The 24,636-nt window shown below is 38.4% G+C and overlaps 2 protein-coding genes and 1 long non-coding RNA gene across 14 annotated transcripts in view; 1 reads left to right on the top strand and 2 right to left on the bottom strand.

The window, feature by feature from the left end:
* The window catches only part of hspg2 (heparan sulfate proteoglycan 2), a 102,481-nt gene extending 98,811 nt beyond the window's left edge, over positions 1-3,670 (bottom strand). For 6 of the 12 annotated variants that reach the window (XR_016148172.1, XR_016148167.1, XR_016148166.1 and 3 more), the window contains exon 1: positions 3,219-3,658. Coding sequence is in view for 1 of the 12 variants with exons in the window: in XM_089124494.1 (XP_088980620.1) it covers positions 3,219-3,293 (75 nt within the window). In the remaining 11 variants the exon portion in view is untranslated. Of the gene's footprint in view, positions 1-3,218 lie in introns of all 12 variants that reach the window. The other 6 variants (XR_016148165.1, XR_016148169.1, XR_016148162.1 and 3 more) reach the window with 3 other exon arrangements.
* Positions 3,671-6,546: 2,876 nt separating this feature from the next.
* On the top strand, positions 6,547-22,563 carry LOC120463823 (ceramide kinase). The gene is made up of 13 exons (XM_039653157.2): positions 6,547-6,937; positions 8,724-8,819; positions 8,923-9,060; positions 9,155-9,283; positions 10,615-10,678; positions 17,170-17,315; positions 17,461-17,535; positions 17,946-18,098; positions 19,085-19,190; positions 20,433-20,536; positions 20,777-20,973; positions 21,063-21,400; positions 21,854-22,563. Exons 1-13 carry the CDS (start codon positions 6,811-6,813, stop codon positions 21,912-21,914), a joined length of 1,734 nt encoding a protein of 577 aa, XP_039509091.2. The 5' UTR covers positions 6,547-6,810; the 3' UTR covers positions 21,915-22,563.
* Positions 10,915-17,073, bottom strand: LOC120493504 (uncharacterized). Its single transcript, XR_016147964.1, has 2 exons — positions 12,509-17,073; positions 10,915-12,086 (listed from the first exon to the last, which is right to left on the bottom strand). It is a non-coding gene; the product is annotated as an uncharacterized LOC120493504 (long non-coding RNA).
* Positions 22,564-24,636: the final 2,073 nt, after the last annotated feature.

Below are 24,636 nucleotides of genomic sequence, written 5' to 3' on the forward strand. Positions count from 1 at the left end.
CTTGATTTTACTTACAATTCCTTTTACATTGAAGGTATTAACATTAACATTTTTCATAACTCCATGTAGGACGATTTCTGTGCCTAAATGTAGGCACTGTGGCAGTAGTAATGCAATATTTAATACAAGTACTTTTAAAAACAAGTACTTCAGTAGACATCTGACAGTAGTACTAATTTTTGCAAGGGCTATCTGTACTTTTACTCAAGAAATTAAGCTGTGTACTCTGTCCGCCTCTGGTCTGGACCCTACTTCGCTTAGCGTTCACACTGTAATTTTTAAGACCGAACATCCAAACCAATGCTGTGTGCTAGGCTAAATGTGCTTGTTATGTGTGCATGATGGCATTGTGACCTGCTGAAAACTTGTGAAGTGTTTATAAAAGTCAAAACAACGGCAGGAATTCCTCCGTTTCACACAAACAAATATCTACTGCAAGAACAGAGCGTTTCTGACGCCGTGTATGGATGTGTTGCGTTCATATTTCAGTCAAACCACACCAGAGTTCGCTTGGAAGCAGACCGAGAGCCAACATTTCAGGGGTCTCTGCTTGTTTGGTCCACACCAGGGTTCAGAGGGCAACATTCAACACTGAACTGTTCAAATAAAACGCACAGAGCAATTGAACCAGAATTCGCTTTAATCGAACAAAACCTGCGTCTAAGAGCCCTGAGAGATCTCAGATTAAACTAGCATATTATATTTTTCTAAATTGCCATAAATACCATTACAAAGTGTGTGATTTAACTGCAATTTATTTAAGTACCAATCATTTGCTGAATGTAAAAGACCATAATAGGTTGAAAGCAGCTCACAAACAAGATATATAAAAGCACACACTGAGACCATTAATAATCTCCTGTCCTCAAAATCTCATTGAACAGGGGCCCAGTTATCCCAGCGCTGTGCACTAGATTCCTCTGTGCTTACTTAGAAGACTGTGTGGGTGTTAAATTGACTACGATGGCTGGACTATATCTAGATATTACATAAGATACAGTAAACGTTGGCATACTTGGGAGGCCAAGACGGTGAAAGATGTAACAGAACTGAGTGTGAAACTACAGTCTGGAGCAGTTAACTGAATAATATATCAACAGGAATCCAGAACTACTTTAAAATCCTACATAGATGAAGTCAGAGTATATTTATGAGTCTCTAATTAAAGAACCATCTCAAAATAAATAGCACATTGTAACGCTGCATATCACAGGACAAACTCGAACACTTAAAAGGCTTTGTATAGTCGAAAACAGAGCTAATAATAACAATCTGCCAATAAAAGTGATAGCTAGCACAAAAATCACTTTTAAGAACTATTTTTGGTCCTTTTAATAAGAGTCAATGGGGTCCAAAAACACTGAAATGTATTTTTCTAAATATCTTATTTTGTGTTCCACAGAATAAAAAAGCCATACCTGGAACAAGATGGGATTATTTCTGGGTGAACCATAGAGCTATTAAGTAGAACTTACAATGAACTCTGTTTTCAAACCTGATTTTTGTTCGGAAGTCGTAATTCGCTTGAGTGCACTGAAACTTTGTTAATCGATAACTGCAGGTTTACATCTCTCAAAAGACCTTCCTACTTTTATTCCTTCAACTCAAAAAAGGTCAAACATGCTAAAAGCAAAAGGACTGACACTGGGCGTGAACCCACTTGCAACTCTTTATCATCACAAAACTTCAACGACTTCACAAATAGCCAGTTTAACCCAAAAATTACATGCGTCAATAAATAGCAAAGGATCATCTCTCAATTACCAGACCATTGATAGTTAACAGCAGGGAGGGAGCACTTGATTGTGTCAGTAAACTAAAAGGTAATAAACTGCTTTTATTGGGGTTTTGTCAGTGCTGATTGATACTTATGACCCTGAAATTCCAGAAGGACACCACCAGGGATGCCGGTGGCAACTGAATCCCAGAGTGTTTAACTGAACTCTATGTCAAATCTTAGGCAAGCTTGTAATGGAAAAAACACATGCCGTCAATACCATTTAATTCAATTATACTGCAACTGACCCAGTGGTCCCTGAAACAAAGCAACAAAGATCTCAAACTGGCAAAGGCAATGGGCCCCTGGCCCTGTTACACATCAGTAAACTAAGAGAGGCTCATGTTCACCAGTGTCTAAATGATAAGAAGAGGGATTATACATGGTATGCTAGATTTAAAGAATCTGAAGTTATACATGACAAGACTTTCCGTTAGCATGTGATCCAGAGGATTTTTGAAGGATTCAACATCAAAGGCGCTCCAAGACATCACTCATTTCAGCTAACTAGTTTAATTGACTCCAAATCGTACAGGAGGGGTGGTGGTTTTTGGTAAGCAAAAGTACATTTTCTTATGCTTTACAAGAACCAGAATGACAATAGTAACCCTGTGTGGTTAAGGTAACTACACATGCTATTCCATTTCCAACAGATCAATTCAGTCAGTATCTCCGGCTCCGAGTAACTCTCCACCTACATAGCACTAAAGTCGAAATGAATCTACCAGCAGGCTGGAAATGATACTAAGAAATTTGAGAATTCTTTTCACATTAAATTATTATCTCATAGCCATGATTTGATTGGCTGCTATGCCTCCTCCTTCAGCCACTTTATTTTAATTGTAATATATTTTATCAAACTTTTTCTTGAATATTACTCCGGTTGATGCCAATTTACTGCACAGTCATAATGAAAGCAAGAATTCAAAGACAGTTTTCACAAAGGTGCCAATTTCTACGTGAGTGCCCAGCACAAACATTGAGTCAATAAGCAAGTCTATGTAGAAGTTGTGCTTTTATGTGATGTATGAAGAGCATAGATGATAAAATCAATGCCGTGAAAGTGGTGTCAAATGATAAATAAAGTTGATCAAGTATTCAGACACGCAAGACGCCAGTGAGACCAACTATGAATAGCTCGTTTCTATGGATAAAATTAGACTAAGGACTAGAACACACACGCTACACTTGAGTCGAGCTTTAGATATTCGTATAAGACATCAATCCAACTCGGCATAACTTTCACATGATACAATTCGCAGCTTTAGGCTACTAAATGCTGCAAAAGGAATGGAGCTAGAAATAAGTGGATTATATTACGACGCAAAGTTTTGCTAAGTCACTTTTTGCGTGCATTTCCATTGATGCAGTTACCTGTTGTTACACAAAAGCAGCACAGAGCGTTATATTAACTGTATAAAAATGCAGATGAATCACTTACATTGAACAGATGCGACGTAAATATCAAAGGGATAATAAAAAGAGTGAGTTTATGGGCACGTATCCGCGTCCCCATTTCTGCCAACCCAGCACGACTCCAAACACACCGCTGGGAAAATCAAAGTCCGTCACTTGAAGCCACTGGGAAATGTCTTCGCGAAAACTTTCAAGCGTTTCTTTTACAGCAAGGCCGCCGTCGTTTCTCCGTCCCACGCTTGGTGGGACTTCATTTGCCAAAACAAAAAAGAAAACAAGAAAAAAACTGTCTGCTGTTGAGTGCTTGTGAGATACAACCAAGAGAAACTGATGGTTGACTTGTGAATATCCGTTTTGTTCTCTTGGTCCTACTTTCCAATGGACAGGCAGAAAGTTCAGCATGCACTGCCTAGCGGATCACTTCAGCGCGATAATGTTGAACTGCTGACAATGGCTTTGTTTCAAATCATAGTAAGCTGACTAGCTAGACAGCATAGTGAGCTTTTCTCAGCTGACACGGAAAGCGTCCCAAAACTATGACGCAAATATGGTGTCTAGGTAGCTCACAAGGATTTGAGACGCAAGGATTGGCGCCTGGTGTAAAAGGCGGAATGGAATTCCAGGAGCGGGATCTTACTCCAGGAGCGGGAAGACTACTACGCCTCTACTAACAGGAAATATTTGGCTACATATGTGACATAAACTACATTTTTATTCTTATTTTAATGAAATGAAAATACACAACATATGATGTGCACTGTGACTTTACTAGATGTTTTTAATACGCAAATAAGCTCGATCATTTTAAAGCTGCAGCCCAGCTAAATGATACATAATAAATAATCCAAAATACATTTTTGAGAAAATACACAACCAGCCGGTGTAACACAACCAACCAAAACGGTAAGCTTGAATAAAAGAATAATCTGTAATTCGGAATTACAGTATCCAAGGTGACTGACAGCCTCACAGTCTCCTCAAACATTGTGTTCATCCGCGCTATGCTGTCAAAGTACAACTCGCGTAAAGTTGATAATTCCACGAATGACTGCAAGTGCAGATTTCGAACAGAGATGGCGACAAAGCTGTGTGATGGCGACATTGGTCAATTAATTTTGTTTGGTTAAGACTTGTAAGGATATGATTTGGACGAGATACAACTATTTGAAAATCTGAAGATGCAAAAAAAAAAAAAAAATCGAAACAGTGAGAAGATTACATTTGTCCATTAATGTTCACGATTGTGCTGCATTCACTCACAAAAATAAATGTTGTATATATCTCCGGTAGGAAATTTACAAAATATCTTCATAAACATGATCTTTAGGCTACTTAATATGAAAATAAAGAAAGAAACAATAGGCTATACACTTTGGTTATTATTTTTTTATTGTTTGTTTTATGAAAGTAAAACTGTTAAATCACACCAAAGTTATCATTTCAGTTTTGATTATGATGCCTGAGTAGGCCTATTTATCTCTATAAGTGCATCTTAAACACTTCAACACAACAGAGTCTGGTCTTCCTATGTCTCTAGCCAAATATCCTCTGGTTTAGATCACTTTGTGGCAGTAGCACCACCTAATGACGCAAAACTTGAGACTATGAAAACTCTCTGCTGAAAGATGTCCAGTTGACCGCAGCTGGTTATTCTTATGATTTGAAATTGGCACAAGTCTTTCTATTAACAATGTGAACTTCCAGTTACATTATATTTGATTAGTTCAGATATTTGTAAAATGTCTCTTAGTAATCTCTTCAGCCCAGCTTTCAATATCTATATCAACGTACAGTTTTATCATATGTATACATCTACAAAACTGTAAAGCCATCAGAGATAGCTTATCCTTGACATCAACTGACTCAAACAAGTGCATCAAAAAGCATTTAAACATCAAAACATATAATACAAAAGAGGTTTCCCTCAGGAAAAAAAAAAACTGATCACTTGTCATCTCTTTCTGTTCAGCCATTCAGAGTTTTCTCCATTCAATATAACAAGGACATCTGCACAGGATCTGTTTACATGCTCCGTCACATCCATAACTGGGACAAAATAAAGCAGCTGCTTTCAATTTAGACCTCATCTACCCAGCTGGATTCCCTCTAGCAACTCCAAAACAACACTGTAAACTATAATTATGAAGAAAGCTGCCAAGATGCATCACTGTATCTGTATAAAATTTCTAAATGCAGATGTATGCATGTTTCTTTTGACACAAAATGGATGTCACATTGTCACATTTGACAAAGTAGTATAGGTTGTCATCAAATGACTCATGCTACATTCCTTTTTCTCTTTTCATTGTTTGATTGACCCCCTCACAACCATGTTGTGCAAATGACAAAGTTGAAACTAAGGGAACATATGAATGGTGCCTGGAAGGAACACACGAACGATATTGAATAATCATCTTGAAAACTGGTAAAAACTTGTAAATCTTTAATAATTTTACTTATTATCACAGTTAGATTTAGCAAAAAACATTTTCAGGTGTATTTATTTTTGTCTAAGCCACTGTCTCCACCTGCTGGGGGTTCGAAGGAACTGTTCTGAAGTATACGCTTTATGAAAGTAATATTACAGAACAGACTGGAAAACAATGAAAAGGGTTTTTTTTTTTTTTTTTTTTTTTTTTTTTATTGAAGAGGATATACATTGTGTCTTTCCCATTGCAGTTAATGTCTAAAATAATACACATTATGGTATGTCATACAAAATATTACATGCAAGATTAAAAATAATTAGCGACAAAGGCACAAAACTGCCAAAAATCAATGGTTTCTGAAACATGCCAAAGGCACTGACAGATCACGTGATATGCCAAAACTGTTGTTATTCTAACATGTTAGTAAGTGCAGACAATTTTTTTGTTTTTAAAGTTCAGATGGGTGATTAACTTCTTTAGGGAACCCTTTCAGTCAGTCGGGTTAAGCAGATTTTCAGGAAAGTCAACTTTCCAGCTTTGCATAAAGGAAGAAAAAGAAACACACGGACAGAAACAAAAATGGATGCAGAAAGGACAAACTTACATGATTGTATCTAAGTTGAATTTCCAGCAGGTTCTAAAGTGTTTTATCTATCTACACGTTTAACTTGTCTATTTACATTAGCTAAGTATTTATTTACTACTATTTTCACTAGCTCCGCCCACCACTGCACAGACAGTATTTATATTAAACAATGAGGAAATGACTAAAATATTTCTATTTTATAAAGTTTAAAATGTTGAATGGGCGAATGAATTACGGTTACTTTCTGCATAATCATTATCCAATGAGCGTTGCGTATGCAAATTTTTCCAGTACAGGTGCGCTACCTCAAAAGGAAGTGGACTTGTTTTATAAAAAAGCCTGTAAGGTACAGTCAAGTAGCAGAGGATAGCGAAGACAAGGCCGAAATAATTTATCGGATCCTACCTTACTTACTTACAAAAAAACAAAACGTATTTATTACACTTGGAGACTCTTTTTAATCCAAGTCTAAATTATGCTTATATTTGTTCGCTTCAGATGTTAGACGTTTTGGCCAACTTGGACATATTGCATAGATAAAAATACCGCTGAATAGGCAACTGCTTTTGGAAGTATATTTAAATGAAACTACCAAAGAGACGATGGAGATAGATTCGGTGAGAGTTGAGTCGAGTGTTTGGATCGGTAATAAGCGCTACAAGGCTCTCCTGAGCGGATGGTACTTCAGCTGGACTGAGATCGACAAGAGGAACCGGGAAAAGAAAACAAGTACGACATTTATTATCCAATTACGCGGTCTAGGTTGACAGCTCAAAGTTTTGGGACAGTTGTTTGTTATTAAAAAAAATGTATAGATAATATGTATATATCTAAATTGGTTTTAAATGCCAAAAGTGTAATACTCAAGGTCATAGTATGGGTGTTCTTAGGGAGTGACACAATTACATGTGATACAGCTTTGTAATGGAGCATTAAGTCATTCTTATTTGTAGATGAGTAACCGCACATTTATATGTATAATGTATCATTATTATTCGATTAAAGGCAGACTCGCACATTTACTAATTATATAGGCTACTTTTACGCAAAGAAATGTAGCACCTTTGAGAATTTTATTAAATTGATGTTTACTCAAATGAGATGAAGAGTCCAGTCATCTAAAAATAAATAAGTCAATTCTACAAGGAGAAGGTCGACCCCTAATGGGCCCAGCCATGTTGACATCACATGACCAGCTGTGCATGTAGTAGACTAGTATTAACTAGGCTACTATTAGGCCTAATTAAAAATGTTTTAAATAATATATGAGCCCAAGTTAACAGCATTTATTAAGAAGTATCCAAAACATTATTTCAAACGATAGTAATAAAATCATTTGCAATTATTAAATAGAATAAGAAATGTAATAGCACAGGGTGCACCTCTGACACATCGGTGACTAACCCATTTACACCTGGTATTAAAATGCGATCTGTATCCAGATAAGTTATCCGGATAATAAAAAACGCATGTTAATGCAAGGTGTAAACGCTTTGTGATCGGATCGTGATCGGATCTGCCTGACCACATCTGGAGGTAGTCTGGCTCGCATTGTGTCCGGATCTTTACTAGGTGTAAACGCAATCTGGTTGTTGAAACCACATATGTATATTTTACTCCTCCCAAAAATGCTAAAAAATAAACGAGTGAGAGCGTGTTATATAGGCTATATGTCATGTTATAGCCTAGTCAGATGCGATACGCGACACGCATCACCGCAGATGAGCAGCTGAGCGTCTATTCAACGTGCAAACATCGCAAATAAAAGTGAAAGTAAGTCACAGACGCAGTTAACACATCTTCAAGTAAAGAAACGAAATTATCTTACCAGGCCTGTTGCCACTCTCTTATTGATGTCTCTGATTTGGAAATTAGCTGATGATCAATAAAATGCCGCTCAGATCTGTTGCTTTTGGTGGCGTGCAATCCATTAAATCTGCATATAACGCAGGAGGTGAAGATCGGATTTATATCCGTTTTGCAAAAACACATTTACGTGGCCAGGTGTAAATGGAATCAGTACTTATTATCCGGATAACTTATCTGGATACAGATCGCATTTTAATACCAGGTGTAAACGGGGTCTTATTTGTAGATAATTAACCACCATGTAGTGCATTGATCCCTGGTGTATAATTACAATTAGTTGAACTATTGACAGTAAATATAGAAAAAAGTTAAAGTCACTGTGCGCTATCCAATGTGTATCCTATTTGCTTGACAGTATAGATGCTGGTCTAACATAATCTAGCTGGATTGGATTCAAGGAATAATCCATAAACATGCATGTCTATGCTCAATGCTCAGTTTATGCATGAAAATACTGTTTAAAAGTCCCTTCTTACTGGCAATTTGTCTTTGTCTGCATTCTGATGAACTCAAAACAAGTTGAACAGCACCATCCAGGCTTGACAACCTTGTGCAACTAGGCCTGAGTAGGAATGGTGGAATCTTCCTTGATAATATGAGACACATGTACATCACTTATTCAAGAGCATCGGTCTGTCGTTCTTAGTTTCAGTGCCGGTGGCAGAGGTGATTGGGGTGAAGGAAGGTCGTGTTGAGATCCAAACCCAGAAGAAAGTAGAAGACACTGACCTTGATTTTACATGTAAGTTTCTAAAAGTGATTTTTTTTTGTTTTTTTTTTTGCACAGGGATCAAATACAACAAAGTTGTTTTTGAACCTTGTTTTTGTCTGTTTCTTATCACAAGTGTTCTATGTGAAGCGCAACAGCAGAGGTAACGGACATGGACTGTCATGGAGTCTGGGCAGGACCCAGTTCTGCTGTCCTAGCCGGGGCGTCCGGGATCAATGGATCACTCAACTCCGAACCGCACTCAAAACTCACAGTGTGTACAAGCTGGAAATAATGCCCTTTCTCATTCATTCAGACTTATTATTCTCTAATAACATCTCTCCCTTCATCTACTTCTCCTCTATCAGGCCCCTCACGTCCCCACAGGTTGTTGGTGTTCATTAACCCTTTTGGAGGAAAGAAGAGGGGGAAACAGATCTTTCACTCTCTTGTGGCCCCTCTGTTTGAGCTGGCTGGCATCAGCTCTCATGTTGTGGGTGAGATACTGAGACTTTATCTGTACCGTTCAATAACTGAACAGTTATCAAGTGTCCCCCCCGTTTGGTCTCTGATACTGCCAGCACGTCAGGTAGTACAGTTCTCAAGTGACATCGACAGATCTTTATCGGGACTTGGGAAGAGGGCTGAGTTGAGTAGCGAAGTTATGTAGTCAGATAAATGGAATCTTGTGACAAAGTAGCATATCCTACTACACACTAACACACACACACACACACACACACACACACATTAAATTACATGCATACACACTACTATTCAATTTTTTTAACAAGGACATTTATCAAAAGTGACAGTAAAAAGGAACATTTATAATGTTACAAAATATTTAATTTACAGTTCCTGTCAAAAGTTTGAAAACACTGACATTTTTATAAGAATATTATGCTCACCAAGGGTGCATTTATTTAATCAAAAATATAACATTAAAATAGAAAACAATTATTTTGTATTATTTATGTATTATTATTTAATTATTTATTTTCTAGTAATATTTTACAATATTACTTTTTTTTACTGTATTTTGATCAAATAAATGCAGCCTTAGTGAGCAGAAGAGACTCCTCTCTCAAATATACTCTTAAAAAAAAAAAAATATATATATATATATGTATATATATGTATATATATATATATATATATGTATATGAAGAGTTCAGATGCAAAAGCCTCTAAATGCCATTTGAAATTTTCTTCTTTAATGATGATTTTTATCAAACTTGTATATTTTATTTCATTAATTTCACTTAAATAACAATTAATAGGTAATTATCATTGCCATTTAAGTGAAATTACTGAACTTAAATATACAAGTTTGATAAAAATCATCATTAAAGAAGAAAATTTCAAATGGCATTTAGAGGCTTTTGCATCTGAACTCTTCATATATATATATAAATGTTTCCAAAATTGACAGTTACTGTAAATGCTGTTGTCTTTCCATTTATGGAAGAATCCGATCAGTTGCCACAAAAAAATATTAAACTGCACAACCTTTTTTCAGTGCTGATAATAATAATAAGAAAAGTTTCTTGAACTCCAAATCAGCATATTAGAATGATTTCTGAAGGATCATGTGACATATTTATTTCATCCATTTGACATACTGTAATGTAATTTCAGAAACCCAATTATGTTGTTCAGTTTTAATAAATAACTTTTTTGAATTGCTTTATGCACTGAAAACTTAATACAACTCTTTCATTTAAAAAAAAAAATCAAGGAAATGTTTCACATTATAAGACTCCTTTTAAAAAATATACAGCGACTTAAAAAAAAAAAACATCTGGGGGATGTTTCTTGTTTTTAGTGACTGAACGAGCAAATCAGGCCAGAGACTACATCCTGAAGAAAGACTTAACAGGGTTTGATGGGTAAGTTATTTAAAACAATAATAACAAAATTATTTAAAGATTCAAGAGTGCAGTGCAGTAACAATGGTGTCATTGTAATAATTCATGTCACATGAGCCCTGTCCTCTGTATTTGTTATTAAAGCAGAAGTGTTGCCTAAATACCAGAAATATGCGTCACTATTGTTACGAACCCTGTTGTTAAGAATGCTCGTTTTGTAAGGGTTCAATAACATAAAAGGAGACGCAAGGCAAAAAGCAGTTTAAGACATTTATTTATACTAATAAATGACTGCACAATCTCACGTCTCTCATGTTCTCACTCTTCCCACAGAAAACTCACATTTTCTCTACACTAGACATACCAAACACTAACAAAATAAAACAGAATAGTGGCACAATACAAAGAACACAGGCTTGAGTTGAAGCTGATCCGATGTTTAGATGGTCATGACGCGCACGGAGTTTCACCGCTGCGTGTCTCACACTCCTGCACACACCGCTTATATGCTCAGCACGAGCCATCAGAGCAACGAACCACAGGTGCGCAAGGGAGGAGCCTACACTTAAGAAGAAACATTAATTAGATTACAAGACAAACATACACACACAAATACATAGGCAACACCCATAAGGCTGAGGCCGTAACACTTCTCCCCCTAAAGGAAGAATCAGACTTTTTTTTTTCCCTCTTCTTTCCCTCCTTAGAAGGGGAAAAGAAAACTGATTCTGCATAGAACCAGAGCTTAACTCAATCCACGAGACAACGCATCTGCTACCACGTTATCAGATCCTTTTTTATGACGGATCTCTAAATGATACGGCTGGACCATTAAAGCCCAACGCATCAATCGTTGATTATGGTTGTACATTTTACCCAGAAAAACCAGCGGATTGTGATCCGTATAAACAACGATCGGAGAAGAACTAGACCCCACATAAACATTAAAATGTTGTAAGGCTAACAACATAGCTAAAGTTTCTTTTTCAATCGTTGAATAATTCAACTGATGACTGTTAAACTTAGCTGAAAAGTACGATACGGGGTGGCCTATTTCATCAGCACCCTCCTGCAGCAAGACAGCTCCCACTCCAACCGCACTAGCGTCGACCTCAAGCTGGAATGGACGAGTCACATCTGGAGCAGACAGCACAGGTGCACTACAAAGAAGAGATTTAGCAGAAAGAAATGCCTGCTGGCACTCATTAGTCCAGTCAAAACAAACTTTAGGACTACACAACTTCGTTAAAGGAGCAACCACACTCGAGAAATTTTTGCAAAAACACCGGTAGTACCCAACCATCCCCAGGAATCTACGTAGTTCTCTCCTCGTAGTAGGCACTGGGTAACTGAGGACAGCAGTCACTTTTCCGTCCAATGGCCGTACCTTACCGTTTCCCACCTGCTTCCCTAAATAAGTGACAGAAGCCTTAGCAAATTCACATTTTTTTAGGTTTAACGTTAAGGAAGCAGCCTTTAACCGACGAAACACGTCATGCAAGGTCAACATGTGTTCAGCCCATGTAGTCGAATAAATAACTACATCGTCTAAATAAATGTTACAGTTAGGAACGTCACCTAAGACTGTGGACATTAAACGTTGAAACGTTGCTGGTGCGTTTCTCAGACCGAATGCCATGCGTTTATACTGCAGAAAAGAATCGGGGGTTACGAAGGCGGAGATCTTAGAAGCGCGCTCGGTTAACGGCACCTGCCAATAACCTTTCAAAAGGTCTAACTTAGTAATATATTTCGCACCCCCAAGACAATCAATGCAATCTTCCATCCGCGGTAACGGAAAAGCATCAGCCACTGTGATGGAATTTACCCTTCTAAAATCAGTGCAGAAACGTAAAGACCCATCAGCCTTCGGTACCAGAACACACGGTGAGCTCCATGGACTATTACTCGGGACAGCGAAACCATTCTGCAATAAATACTTAACCTCACTTTTCATGGCTTCTCTCAGACTCATTGGGCAACGATAAGCGTGTTGCTTGATCGGTAATGCGCTACCGACCTCAATGTCATGCTGAATGACATTAGTACCCGGAGGAACGTCATTGAACAAACACGGGAAACTGTCTATCAACTTCATTACGTCCTCTCGCTGTTCAGGCGATAGATAGGATAGTTGCTCAGGAAGCAAAGATAAAATCTTAGAGTTTTCAAAACATCCTCCTCCTAAAGCTTCCATGGATACATTCAACCCATCGTCCGCAGTATCGACAGGCAAAGCATAAGCCAACAATGAAACGCGCTCAGTATTTCCTTTAGTCACCGATTCACTAACCAAATTCTCAGGGTTCTCTTTTGGTTCGACACAAAAATATGGTTTCAACATGTTTATGTGACATAAACGAGTTTTCCGCCTCCGTTCTGGCGTGTGTAAGATATAATCAGTTTCATTCCACTTACTTTTTATCACGTAAGGACCAGAGAAACGCGCAGAGAGAGAAGATCCAGGAATAGGAAGCAACACCAAAACTTTTTCGCCTGGCAAAAAATTACGCATAACTGCTTTCCTATCAAAATGTTTTTTCATTTTCGTTTGTGACAGAGAAAGTGCTTCCTTCGCCACAGCACAAGCATTGTGCAAACGTTCGCGAGTACGTGATACAAAATCAAGGACGTTGGTCTTCACAGACGAACTGTTACCGAGAAATTCTTCCTTTAACATTTTCAAAGGACCACGGACATTATGTCCAAACACAAGCTCTGACGGGCTAAACCCAAGCGAGTCCTGCCGCGCCTCACGTACCGCGAATAACACCAAAGGAACTCCATCGTCCCACTCATTCCCAGTCTCTGTACAGTACTTTCTCAGTGCAGATTTTAATGTTTGGTGCCACCTCTCTAAAGCACCTTGCGACTCGGGATGATAGGCGCTTGATACTACGTGAGAAACGCCAAGAGCCTTTAACGAGGCACGGAAGATACGAGACACAAAATTCGAACCCTGATCAGTTTGAACAGTTTTCGGCAAACCGAATGTTGTAAAGAATTTAGTTAAGGCTTTAGTTACTGTCTTAGCCGTTATGTTGCGTAACGGAATGGCTTCTGGGAACCGTGTAGCCGCGCACATGATTGTCAACAAATATTGACAACCAGACTTAGCCCGAGGAAGTGGACCCACACAGTCAACTAGAACGCGCTCGAATGGTTCTCCAACGGCAGGAATAGGACACAGAGGAGCAGGTGGTACAATCTGATTAGGTTTTCCACTAACCTGACAAATGTAACACGTCTTACAGTGTGTCACAACATCAGACTTTAACCCTGGCCAGAAAAAATGCTGGAGCACCCGGTTATAGGTCTTAGTTATCCCTAGGTGTCCAGACCAAGGATGGTCATGAGCCAGACTTAAAACATGTGATCGAAATTTCGAAGGTACCACAATTTGATGCACCGCATTCCAATCGTCTCGCTGCTCAGAATTTAAAGATCTACTCCATTTACGCATGAGCACATCATCGTTCCAGTAGAACTGGTGATTACGCAGCGACTTTTTGTCATTTTCAACACTCGCACGACATTTTTCTAATGATAAATCATTTCGCTGAGCTTCGATCAGAATTTCGCGCGAGATGGGCAAATCAGAGATCAAACTAAGATCAAAGCCATCAGATGCCTTTAAAGTCGTTTTAGTCGAGTCAGGGGAGTCGGGAAGAACATCAGTTTTCAAAATCTGTGAAAAGACAGAATCACAAAGAGTATTACTTTCGTGAATGTCCTGTTTCGCCTGTGCTCGCGTTACAACAGCACTAAACACATTCGGCAAATTTTTACCAAGTGCATCAGCCTGCGAATCATTGCATGGGACATCAACAACTTGTACTACCGGCATTACCTTACCTCCAGCTATGTCATTTCCCATGATAAAATCCACACCTTTCACCGGTAAAGAAGGACGAACTGCAACCTCAAAGCACCCAGATGCCAAATCAGAAAAAACATATACTCGATGGAGAGGAACAGGCACAAAACCCATTTCAATACCCTGCACAATCGCACTGGTATTACATGCCGAATCAGCACAAAAACCCAGAATATCTGATAATATAAAGGACTGAGATCCTCCTGTGTCACGGAGAATTCTTACAGGTTTTCGGCTTTCGACCTTCTCATTTAACGAAACAAATCCATCGAATACGAAAGGCTGAAAACAGCTGTCAGGTGTCACAAGAGAACTGACGGATGATGGGGACACAGTTTTCACTAGTACTGAACCTCGAGGCTGGAAAGATGAAGAATCTTGTCGCTCTTGTTTGCGTTTTAAAGTACGACACTCAGCTATAACATGTCCCGTCTTGTGACAATAACTGCACTCTCGGTTAAACTTCGGACTGGTTGGAACCCATTTATTTCGTGAGTCGGAAAGATTTTCATTTTCCTTTAATGAGGAACCCCCACAGTCAGACGGACGCTTTGAAAACACAGTTTTATGCATTAATGCGTACTCGTCAGCTAACACGGCAGCCTGTTGTACAGTGCTGACTTTCTGTTCATTTAAATACAACGCAGTACGTTCGGGAACACAGTTCTTAAATTCTTCAATCAGCAAAAGTTCTCGCAAAGAATTATAGTCAGTTACCCTGCACGCCTTGATCCACCGATCAAATAAAATGCCCTTTTCGCGAGCGAACTCGACATACGTTTGAGACATGCCTTTGTTCGTAGTGCGAAATCGTTGTCGATAGTGCTCAGGAACTAATTCATACGCTCGTAATATTGCAGTTTTCACGGCATCGTACTGTACGCTTTCATCTACCGAGAGAGATGCACACACCTCTTGTGCCTTACCTGAGAGTTTACATTGTAACATTAGTGCCCAAACCTCGTTTGGCCATCTTAAGGCAACAGCAATTCGTTCAAAAGCTTGAAAATATGCCTCAACTTCCCTCTCACGGAAGGGTGGAACAATAGATATATTTTTAGCCACATCAAAATGTGTCGAAAACGGCGCTACAGACTCAGATCCCACATCAGACGGCACAGAATTAACACCCGAAGTGGATGGACCAGCAGATGTCTCAGAATTAACCTCCAACCGAGATGTTTTGACGATAGATTTTTTAGGTACCTCTGAAGCAGCCTGCAACTCCAACTCCCGCAATCGCACCTTCATATCAGCGTCAATTCGGTACATTTCAATCTGATGCTTCAAATCATCTTGTCTCGCCTGAGCTTTATCCTGAGTTTCTAACTGTAACCGTGCTAAACGTAGCTTTAAACGGGAATCTGTACGCAAACCTGATGATTCTGCGGACAGCAACAAAGGTTCAAATTTAGGTAGTGAAAAAGACGGACGTACCTCCGCACCAACCCCGATCACTGGAGTAACTGGAACACCACTCGTTACACGTAAGGGCGGACTTCCTGCAGCTGGTATCGCCAACTCCGCTGCTGCAGTAGGAACAGCCTCAATAGAAGAAAATACCCCTTTATTAATCAGACTAGTCACTAAACAAGCTTTCAACTCTTCCTTACGAAGTGTTCTAGAGATAGAAATCTCATAATGTTGAGCAATAAGAAACAAATCATTTTTTCGACATGTCTCTAAAGCTTCAACACTAGGTTGATCTAAAAATTGACTGAGCTCAAACGTTGCCATCTTTATAAAAAAAAACGAAAAGAAAAACACGCAAAAGCAATCAGGATAATCCAACACCCTCTGGACCTACCTACCTAGCCATTAATCTAAATAATACCCTACCTAGTCTTCAGAGGGTACCGATTAAGAGATCGCTCTCTCCCCCGGAATACCTCCAAAAACAACAAACTAAAATAATAAAGCAAAACAATAAACAGTAAACCGTCGTCAGAACTGGCGCTAAGCACAGCCCTGCTGGCTTACTCTAACTAACCAGAGGATATTGGTCACCTGAATTAAATTAGATCAATCAAATTGCCACTACTCAAACACATATCTTGGACGAGCCCCCAATTATGTTACGAACCCTGTTGTTAAGAATGCTCGTTTTGTAAGGGTTCAATAACATAATAGGAGACGCAAGGCAAAAAGCAGTTTAAGACATTTATTTATACTAATAAATGACTGCACAATCTCACGTCTCTCATGTTCTCACTCTTCCCACAGAAAACTCACATTTTCTCTACACTAGACATACCAAACACTAACAAAATAAAACAGAATAGTGGCACAATACAAAGAACACAGGCTTGAGTTGAAGCTGATCCGATGTTTAGATGGTCATGACGCGCACGGAGTTTCACCGCTGCGTGTCTCACACTCCTGCACACACCGCTTATATGCTCAGCACGAGCCATCAGAGCAACGAACCACAGGTGCGCAAGGGAGGAGCCTACACTTAAGAAGAAACATTAATTAGATTACAAGACAAACATACACACACAAATACATAGGCAACACCCATAAGGCTGAGGCCGTAACACTATATTCTGAGAAAGCCTGCTGATAATACTCTAAATTAAGGTTTTAGGAAATTAAGCTCTTGCGTTTTTCCAGTGAAATCTTTTTACCCATTCAGAGTGATATGTGTGGGCGGAGACGGAATGTTCAGCGAGCTGCTGCACGGTGTGATTGGACGAACCCAGCAGGAGGCGGGAGTTTCAGAACATGACCCAACTGTAATGCTGCAGCCATGTGACCTCCACATTGGCATAATTCCAGCAGGTGAATGTTTGCATACTGCCGTGACTGATATAAGTGTGGGAAAGGGCGTTGATTGTGGTCTGTTCATAACACGGTGTCATTCAGATGCACGGTCAAGATAGTGAGAGGAGTGTTAGTTTACCCCCGTGTTTACTCTTCTCCACAGGCTCTACAGATTGTGTGTGTTTCGCTACCGTGGGCATAAATGACCCTGTGACATCGACGCTGCACATCATCATTGGTAATCTGCATTTTTTTAAGAGCAATAAAAAGTTCATAACCACTGCAATGCTGTCATGAGTGCTAATGGCAATGTGTTACCCAATTGATTCGACCTATGGGATAGCAGCCCTAAAACATTTGCGAATTGAGGAAGAATATAAAAATAATGTTCCTCTCTGTCTTTCCACATGTTGCCATTGATAACACATGTGACTGAAGGTTGTTGACCCTTGAATTATTAACATATTTAAGTTTTCATATATTTATATTGATGTTAATTTCTTTAGTGTTTTTTTATCTTAAAAACAAACTTTAATTAAAAAGATTTGCCCTTGTGCAACACAATATAAAATTGAATAGAAATAATAAAAAATGTGAATGATGATGAATAGCATAACTGGATATTTTTCCTTTTTTTTCTCTCACCAGGAGACTCTCAGCCTTTGGATGTGTGTTCTGTCCATTATCAAAAAACACTGGTACGTTATTCTGTGTCTATGGTGGGCTATGGTTTCTACGGCGATGTTTTGGCAGAGAGCGAGAGGCACCGCTGGATGGGCCCTCTCAGATATGATTATTCAGGTATGGACGGCAAGTGTCAACTGTCTTTAAAAATACATTTTAGACTGAATACTGATTCTGAATACTGCACATTCTCTAGTTTTTTGGGATAGTTCACCCAAAAATTAAAATTATCCCATAATTTACTCACCCTCAAGCCATCCTAGGTGTATATGACTATATTTCTTCTTTCAGCCAAACACAATCAGAGTTATATTAAATAATATCCTGGCTCTTGTCATCTTTGTATAGAATAAATTGTGAAGCGATGGGTTTTTGAAAGAAAAATATCCATATTTAAAACTGGCATATACGTAGTCACGAAAGAGTTATGTGGTTTTTAGTAAGAGCCGTCTATTCTTACCCAAGCCTACATCATGAGTCCAATGTCATACGTAGGGTTAGGAGTCATATGTAGGGTCAGAGGTCACCCTTCCGCCAGAACTCGACCCTTTCATTAACGCACTGTAACAAGGTTCAGGTGATATGGGAAGAAGGAGGTGGGTACCGGCGAAGTTTCAACAATATTTTATAACATAAAATAAAACACAAAACGAAAGTAAAAGACGTCCTGCTCGACACAAGCACGTTGCCGCAAGCCAGTGATTATAGTTTATAAAGTTGTAAATATTAATATTTTTCTTACAAAAACCCATCGCTTATCTTCAGAAGGCATATACTGGTATTAACCCCTTGGGGCCATATGGATTACTTTTATGATGGATGGATGGATGGATGGATGTGCTTTTTGGAGCTTCAAAAACTTGGGCACTATTCAAAGCCATTACAAGGATGGGAAGAACCAAGATATTGTTTAATATAACTCCAATTGTGTTCGGCTGAAAGAAGAAAGTCATATAGTCATGGCTTAAGGGTGAGTAAATTATGGGATAATTAAAAAAATGCAGGATGCTTCTCTATGTGTATTTATTGTCACTTTTATTGTTATTTATTTACCTCGATCCCCTCTCTGCTCATATTGTCATGTGTTTTTGTTCATCTTGTAGGTTGTATGGTGTACCTGTGTAACAGGAGCTATCCGGGACTAGTGCAATATCTCCCTGCTGATTCCCACATCTCCAGCCCACGGGACAAAACTCAGTGCCTCTCGGGGTAAATATTTGTCTTTGTCGTTTTACCTGAAAATCACATTAGGAGCATTTTATTTGAAAATATTGACTTTAAGGAGCATTTTTAGCAACAGGTTGAACAACAGTGCAAAATCCCCGCAGGAACCAGAAGGATATGACTATATGTGCATGAACAGAAAGAAATCCCACATGACTGATACAGCTACAATAGCTGGAAGAGTTTGTATGTGTGGATGTGTTGAGTGGATCCATGACTACTAGATTAGTTTGGGTCCTTAGTGTTCTGATTAGTGTGGCTTTTTCTTTCAAGAATTATGTGTTATTAGCAGTTACCTCATTAAAAAATTACACAATTAGCTTGAATTCCTCAGTGTTTTTCTGAATTAGAGGTCCTTCCTTAGGGCTGTTACCATGACCCCTCAAGCAGTTGGGTCTCTAATGGAAGAAAACTAGCTGGTGAATAGCTAGTAGCTTGTCTCAAAGGAAAAGAGACAAGCTACGTGTTGCGGCATCATGCAGACATTGGCAAGACGGCTCGCGTGCCTATTGGCTGTCCTGCGGCAACTGAAGCATTTACATTTATTCATTTAGCTGACGCTTTTATCCAAAGCAACTTACAATTGCTATATATGTCAGAAGTCGCATGCCTTTGGGGCAACTAGGGGTTAAGTGTCTTGTTCAGGGACACATTGTTGTCTCACAGTGGATTCGAATCCGGGTCGAGTGCACCGTCTTTCTTTATATAAAGTCTTTGGTATTATAATATACAGTACACCATCTTGGTTTGTACAACTCCTAGCAGAGATGGTCTTATTTTGGGGAGATAGCAGGGTCCGTGGCTCTATGATTGCAGAAAGTGCAACGGCCACATGTGCCTTGATAACTTGTCACATTACAGCCTTTCTGTCAGAGTTTTGCGACAGTCAATCACTGTTTGCGGATACCATAGAAATGAATGAGAAGTCTTTGACTCAAGTTGTTCCAAACCTGCATGAGTTTCTTACTTCTGTTGAACACAAATATATATATTTTGAAGAATATGGATAATCAAACAGTTGATGGGCCATTGAATACAATGGAAGTCAACCGACACTCTTCAAAATATTTTCGTTTGTGTTCAGCAGAAGAAAGAAAAATTCATAAAGGGTTGGAACAATTTGAGGGTGAGTAAATGATGACAGGATTTTAATTTTGGGGTGAAATATTCCTTCGAAGCAGCTTTGGATCCCATAAATGTTTTAAAAGCGTGTGTGTGTGTGTGCAGGTGCCGTGTTTGTTCGGAGAGCAAAGAGAGGCTGTTCCCCCGCTTTGACAGCTCCAGTTCCCTCTATAGCACTAATGTGAGCCAGTGCAACAGTGAATTAGATGGTAAGACCATCTGGTGTCTGTTTATAGAATGATTATCTGTATATCATCTAATCAGAGACCCTATTACTGGGATCACACTGTACTGTGTGTCTCTATGGGGTTCATATGTTGTACGTCTCTATTTGACGGTTGTCATTTAAGTACCGACGAGTGAATTGCTAGTCCTGGAAAGCCATTATGCACTTGTGATGTAGACAATTGAGAAAAAAAAAAAGCTTTAACCTTTTATCACTGTTTCAGGTGAGTGGGTGACTATTGAAGGCAGGTTCAAGTGTGTCTCTCTCACCTGTATGTCAAGCTCATGTCCACGGAGCCCAACGGGTCTTTCGCCGTCTGCTCACCTGGCCGATGGGACGGCGGACCTCATCATGGTCCGAGAAACTAATCCTCTTGGCTTTCTCACATACCTTCACAGGCACACAACCAAAAAGGATCAGGTAAAACCAAATAACATTCAAGTAAATAAACTCTGAGCTAAAGGCTGAACAAGACAGAAAAATCACATTTGAAGCAACTATCGTTTCAGTTTGACCTGCCCTTCGTTGAAGTTCATCGTGTCAAGGCTGTTCGGTTTTCTCTACCCCCTGGAGAAGTAGTAGAAGAAGAAGAGGAATACGAGGAAGAGGCTGATCGAGAAATTCAGGCCTCTGCTGAAAGAGAACTGGAGGAACCTGAGAAACTGTGCCATGGTAACAGTGCAGGTCACTCACAGCAGCATCTCGCAGGGTGGAAGGAGAGAGGAAGTGAGACAAGTAGATTAAAGGGACAAGACTTACTATGTGGGCCTTGCTGTACCAAACCTCGCTCGGTATCCGTGTGGAACTGTGATGGAGAAATTCTGCCTCACACCAAGATCTCATGCAGGTACGTTGTTGTGTGACTTAGCAAGAGGGAAATTCACATGGAAGAACTGTTTAATAATCATACACTAACCTTTTAAAAGTTTGGGGTCTGTAAAATTTTTATTTTTAAAGAAATTAATACTTTTATTCAGCAAGGATGCATTTATTTGATCAAAAGTGACTTATATTATTACAAGAATATATTAAATTATATTGCGTAAATGATGATGAAAATTCAGCTTTGCTTTGCCATCACAGGAATATTTAATATTATATTTTTTATCCAATAAATTCAGCAAAAATGACTTCTTTCAAAAACAACTAAATATGTTATTTGGCTCAAACGTCTGGCTCCAATGATGTAAGCAAATCATAGTGAATAATGATGATATCAAGTGGAAGTTTAAGGAGTTTCAAGCCAAATACTTTGCATTTTCTCATTTGAATGATTGCTAATATGACACTCTTTCCACAGAGTTCACGGCCAGCTAGTGCGTCTCTTTGCCAGGGGCATCGAGGATTCAACAATGCAATGAAACCTGTAAGAGCTGAGAAAAGAGATGTGATCATCGTAACATATGACCTTTTTATAGCACTCTTTATGGGGACCTAATTGCAAAGAAGATAAAATATAATGTAAATATGTATGATGGGTGAGAGGATGTGCTTGTCTTGTATTAGACGTCATGTACAGCTCATTTCACATTTGCAAGATATTTAAGCTGTTCCTATATTTTCATGGAAATCTGAAGAATAATTATGAACATATGCAGTTGATGGATCAGTTTCAGATCTGTCACAATGTTGTTCATTGCATTGATTTTATAGTTGTTGTTTTTTTTTTGTTTTTTTTTTTGCAGAGCAAAAAAAGTATGTATGCAATATTTTAGTGTTAACTCAACGGACATTAACAACATTTAACTTTGTGTCAGGGTTATTTATCCAGCACATGAGTGAAACCACTGGTTTGTCTTTTTAGTGAAGGCACTACATTTTCTGTGTAAGGCTTGTACATTGACAGTCACAAACAGTAACATTGTTTTAAGGGAGGGGACCCATTCCAGACAACATTCTCAAAACTCGACTGGAATGTGCATATACGAGATGTCAATGGGTTTATTGTTCAAAATCACTAGTTAAAATGTGTTTGTCCTAATAAAGTGTCATGAATGTATACTAAACAATCGTCTTTGCTATCCTTGGAGTTCTCTTTCAAAACTTCATTCTATTATTCTTATTCTCATCAGTAGTTACAAACGAAAAGCCTCATAACACTGTAGTGTAGTGGATGGAAATGATGCTTGCTTACATAAATTTGTGACAACAGATACTGACTTAGTTGGGTTTATAACAAACAACTATAGTCAAACTAAGTATTTTTATAAATGGCAACATGAATGCATTACAATGCACTTTAACATGCCTAAACTGGTACTGTGGCGGAAATAATTATTTGATCCCCTGCTGATTTTGTAAATTCACCCACTTACAAAGAAATTAAGAGTCTATCATTTTTATTGTAGGTTTATTTTAACGGATAGAGACAGAATATCAACCAAAAAAAATCTGAAAAAACACATTACTGTATATAAAGGTTGCAGTGAAAACTATAAATTCTTGACACAATGACAGATTATTAATTGCCTTTCTTGTTCTGTCCTATCTGGCATATGGTGACATAAATGAGGCATATGGTGACATAAAAGAATCACTCATGCAGTGCCTTTATATACATTGTGCAGTATCGCCTGACCCTTGTTACCTGGCCCTTATTTTTCGCAGAAATATTACTAATACAACTTTATTTTATGTTAACACATGTAAAACCTGCCATCAGACTTCACAAAGATAAAAGATAAGATTGAATGTAGGCTATAACAAGATTTAGGCTATTGTTTGAAGTAGCATAATTTATGATTTTACAATCGTAATTTGTGTTTTGGCGGAAACTATGGAAACTCTGGTAAATATTTAAGGAGATAAAGGTTGAAAAGCGGCCGATCTATACAAACACAAAAGTTAGAAATTTAATGAGAACTCCAGCTCAAACGATCGGATTAAACCTGCTGGTTCAACAGCACTTACTCTCACGGCCCGATAGTACGCTATCAATGAAAGCAATAAAGCATGTTACCTGTAAAGATCTTCAACGAACAACCTTTTCTCAGAATTTTTTTTTTTTTTACAAGCCTCTCAAACAAAAAAATATGAAGTCGCCTGCCTCCTTTTGGTGAATGTGGGAAATGGAAATGCCATGGTTTGCTTGAACCGCTGAACACATCACAGAGAAATTAATTTAATAATGGCACTCTGACAGTAGCAGCCTACCGGTCAAAGTTTGGACATGTTACTATTTTTAATGTTTTTTGAATTTTCATTGGCCATTACGCCAGTCTTAAGTCACATGAATGATCCTTTACAAATCATTCTATGCCGATTTATTATTTATTTAAAATATAAGTCTTTTGTAATAATACACTACCGTTCAAAAGGCTGGTCAGTATAATATAATATTTGAATATAGTATAGTATAAACTATATATATATATATATATATATATATATATATATATATATATTTATATAAGGACTTAATAATTTTATTCAGTATAGGATGTTAAATTGATAAACATTGATAGCAAATATTTGTATTGTTAGAGAATATTACTATTTTGAATACGCACTTCTTTCACAATTAATATCACAAAAAATATCACAATTTTTAGTCAGCTGGAGGTCCACAAAACCCTAATAAAGTACACCTGAACAAGCTAATCGGAATTTGAGGATTAACGTTACCTAAAAATTACAAGTAACAATTAGGTGCGGTTGATCAGAATATTGGTTTGTTGGTTTAACCGTGTTATTATGGTGGAAACTATGGTCTCCATAGACATCAGACGGTCAGGTCATCCGCTCAACTCAGTGTTTGGCAGGTGATATCATCTCACTAAATTAAATTCCGAACTGATTTTCACGCGGGATTTTGCTGTAAAGGTCATACATGTAGCTATGATACAGGACACATGGGATATTTTTTTCACAAAATATAACCAATAGCTAGTACGGTTATGTGAAATCTTAAATCTTACCTGTGGAAAGTAATTCCTGAGCGATAGTCCGCCGATTTAAGCAGGAATATGCTGCACGGTGCTCTGGAATCGACCGGTTCAAGATGGCGGCCAGGTTTCCGCATTTGACGCAAGGATGCTCTTTAATTTCCGGTTAGGGAGGAAAACCTAGGAAAACGGGATTATG

The sequence above is a fragment of the Pimephales promelas genome, chromosome 20 (assembly GCF_988280905.1).
Source record: "Pimephales promelas chromosome 20, fPimPro1.hap1.1, whole genome shotgun sequence".
Classification (NCBI taxonomy): Eukaryota; Metazoa; Chordata; class Actinopteri; order Cypriniformes; family Leuciscidae; genus Pimephales; species Pimephales promelas.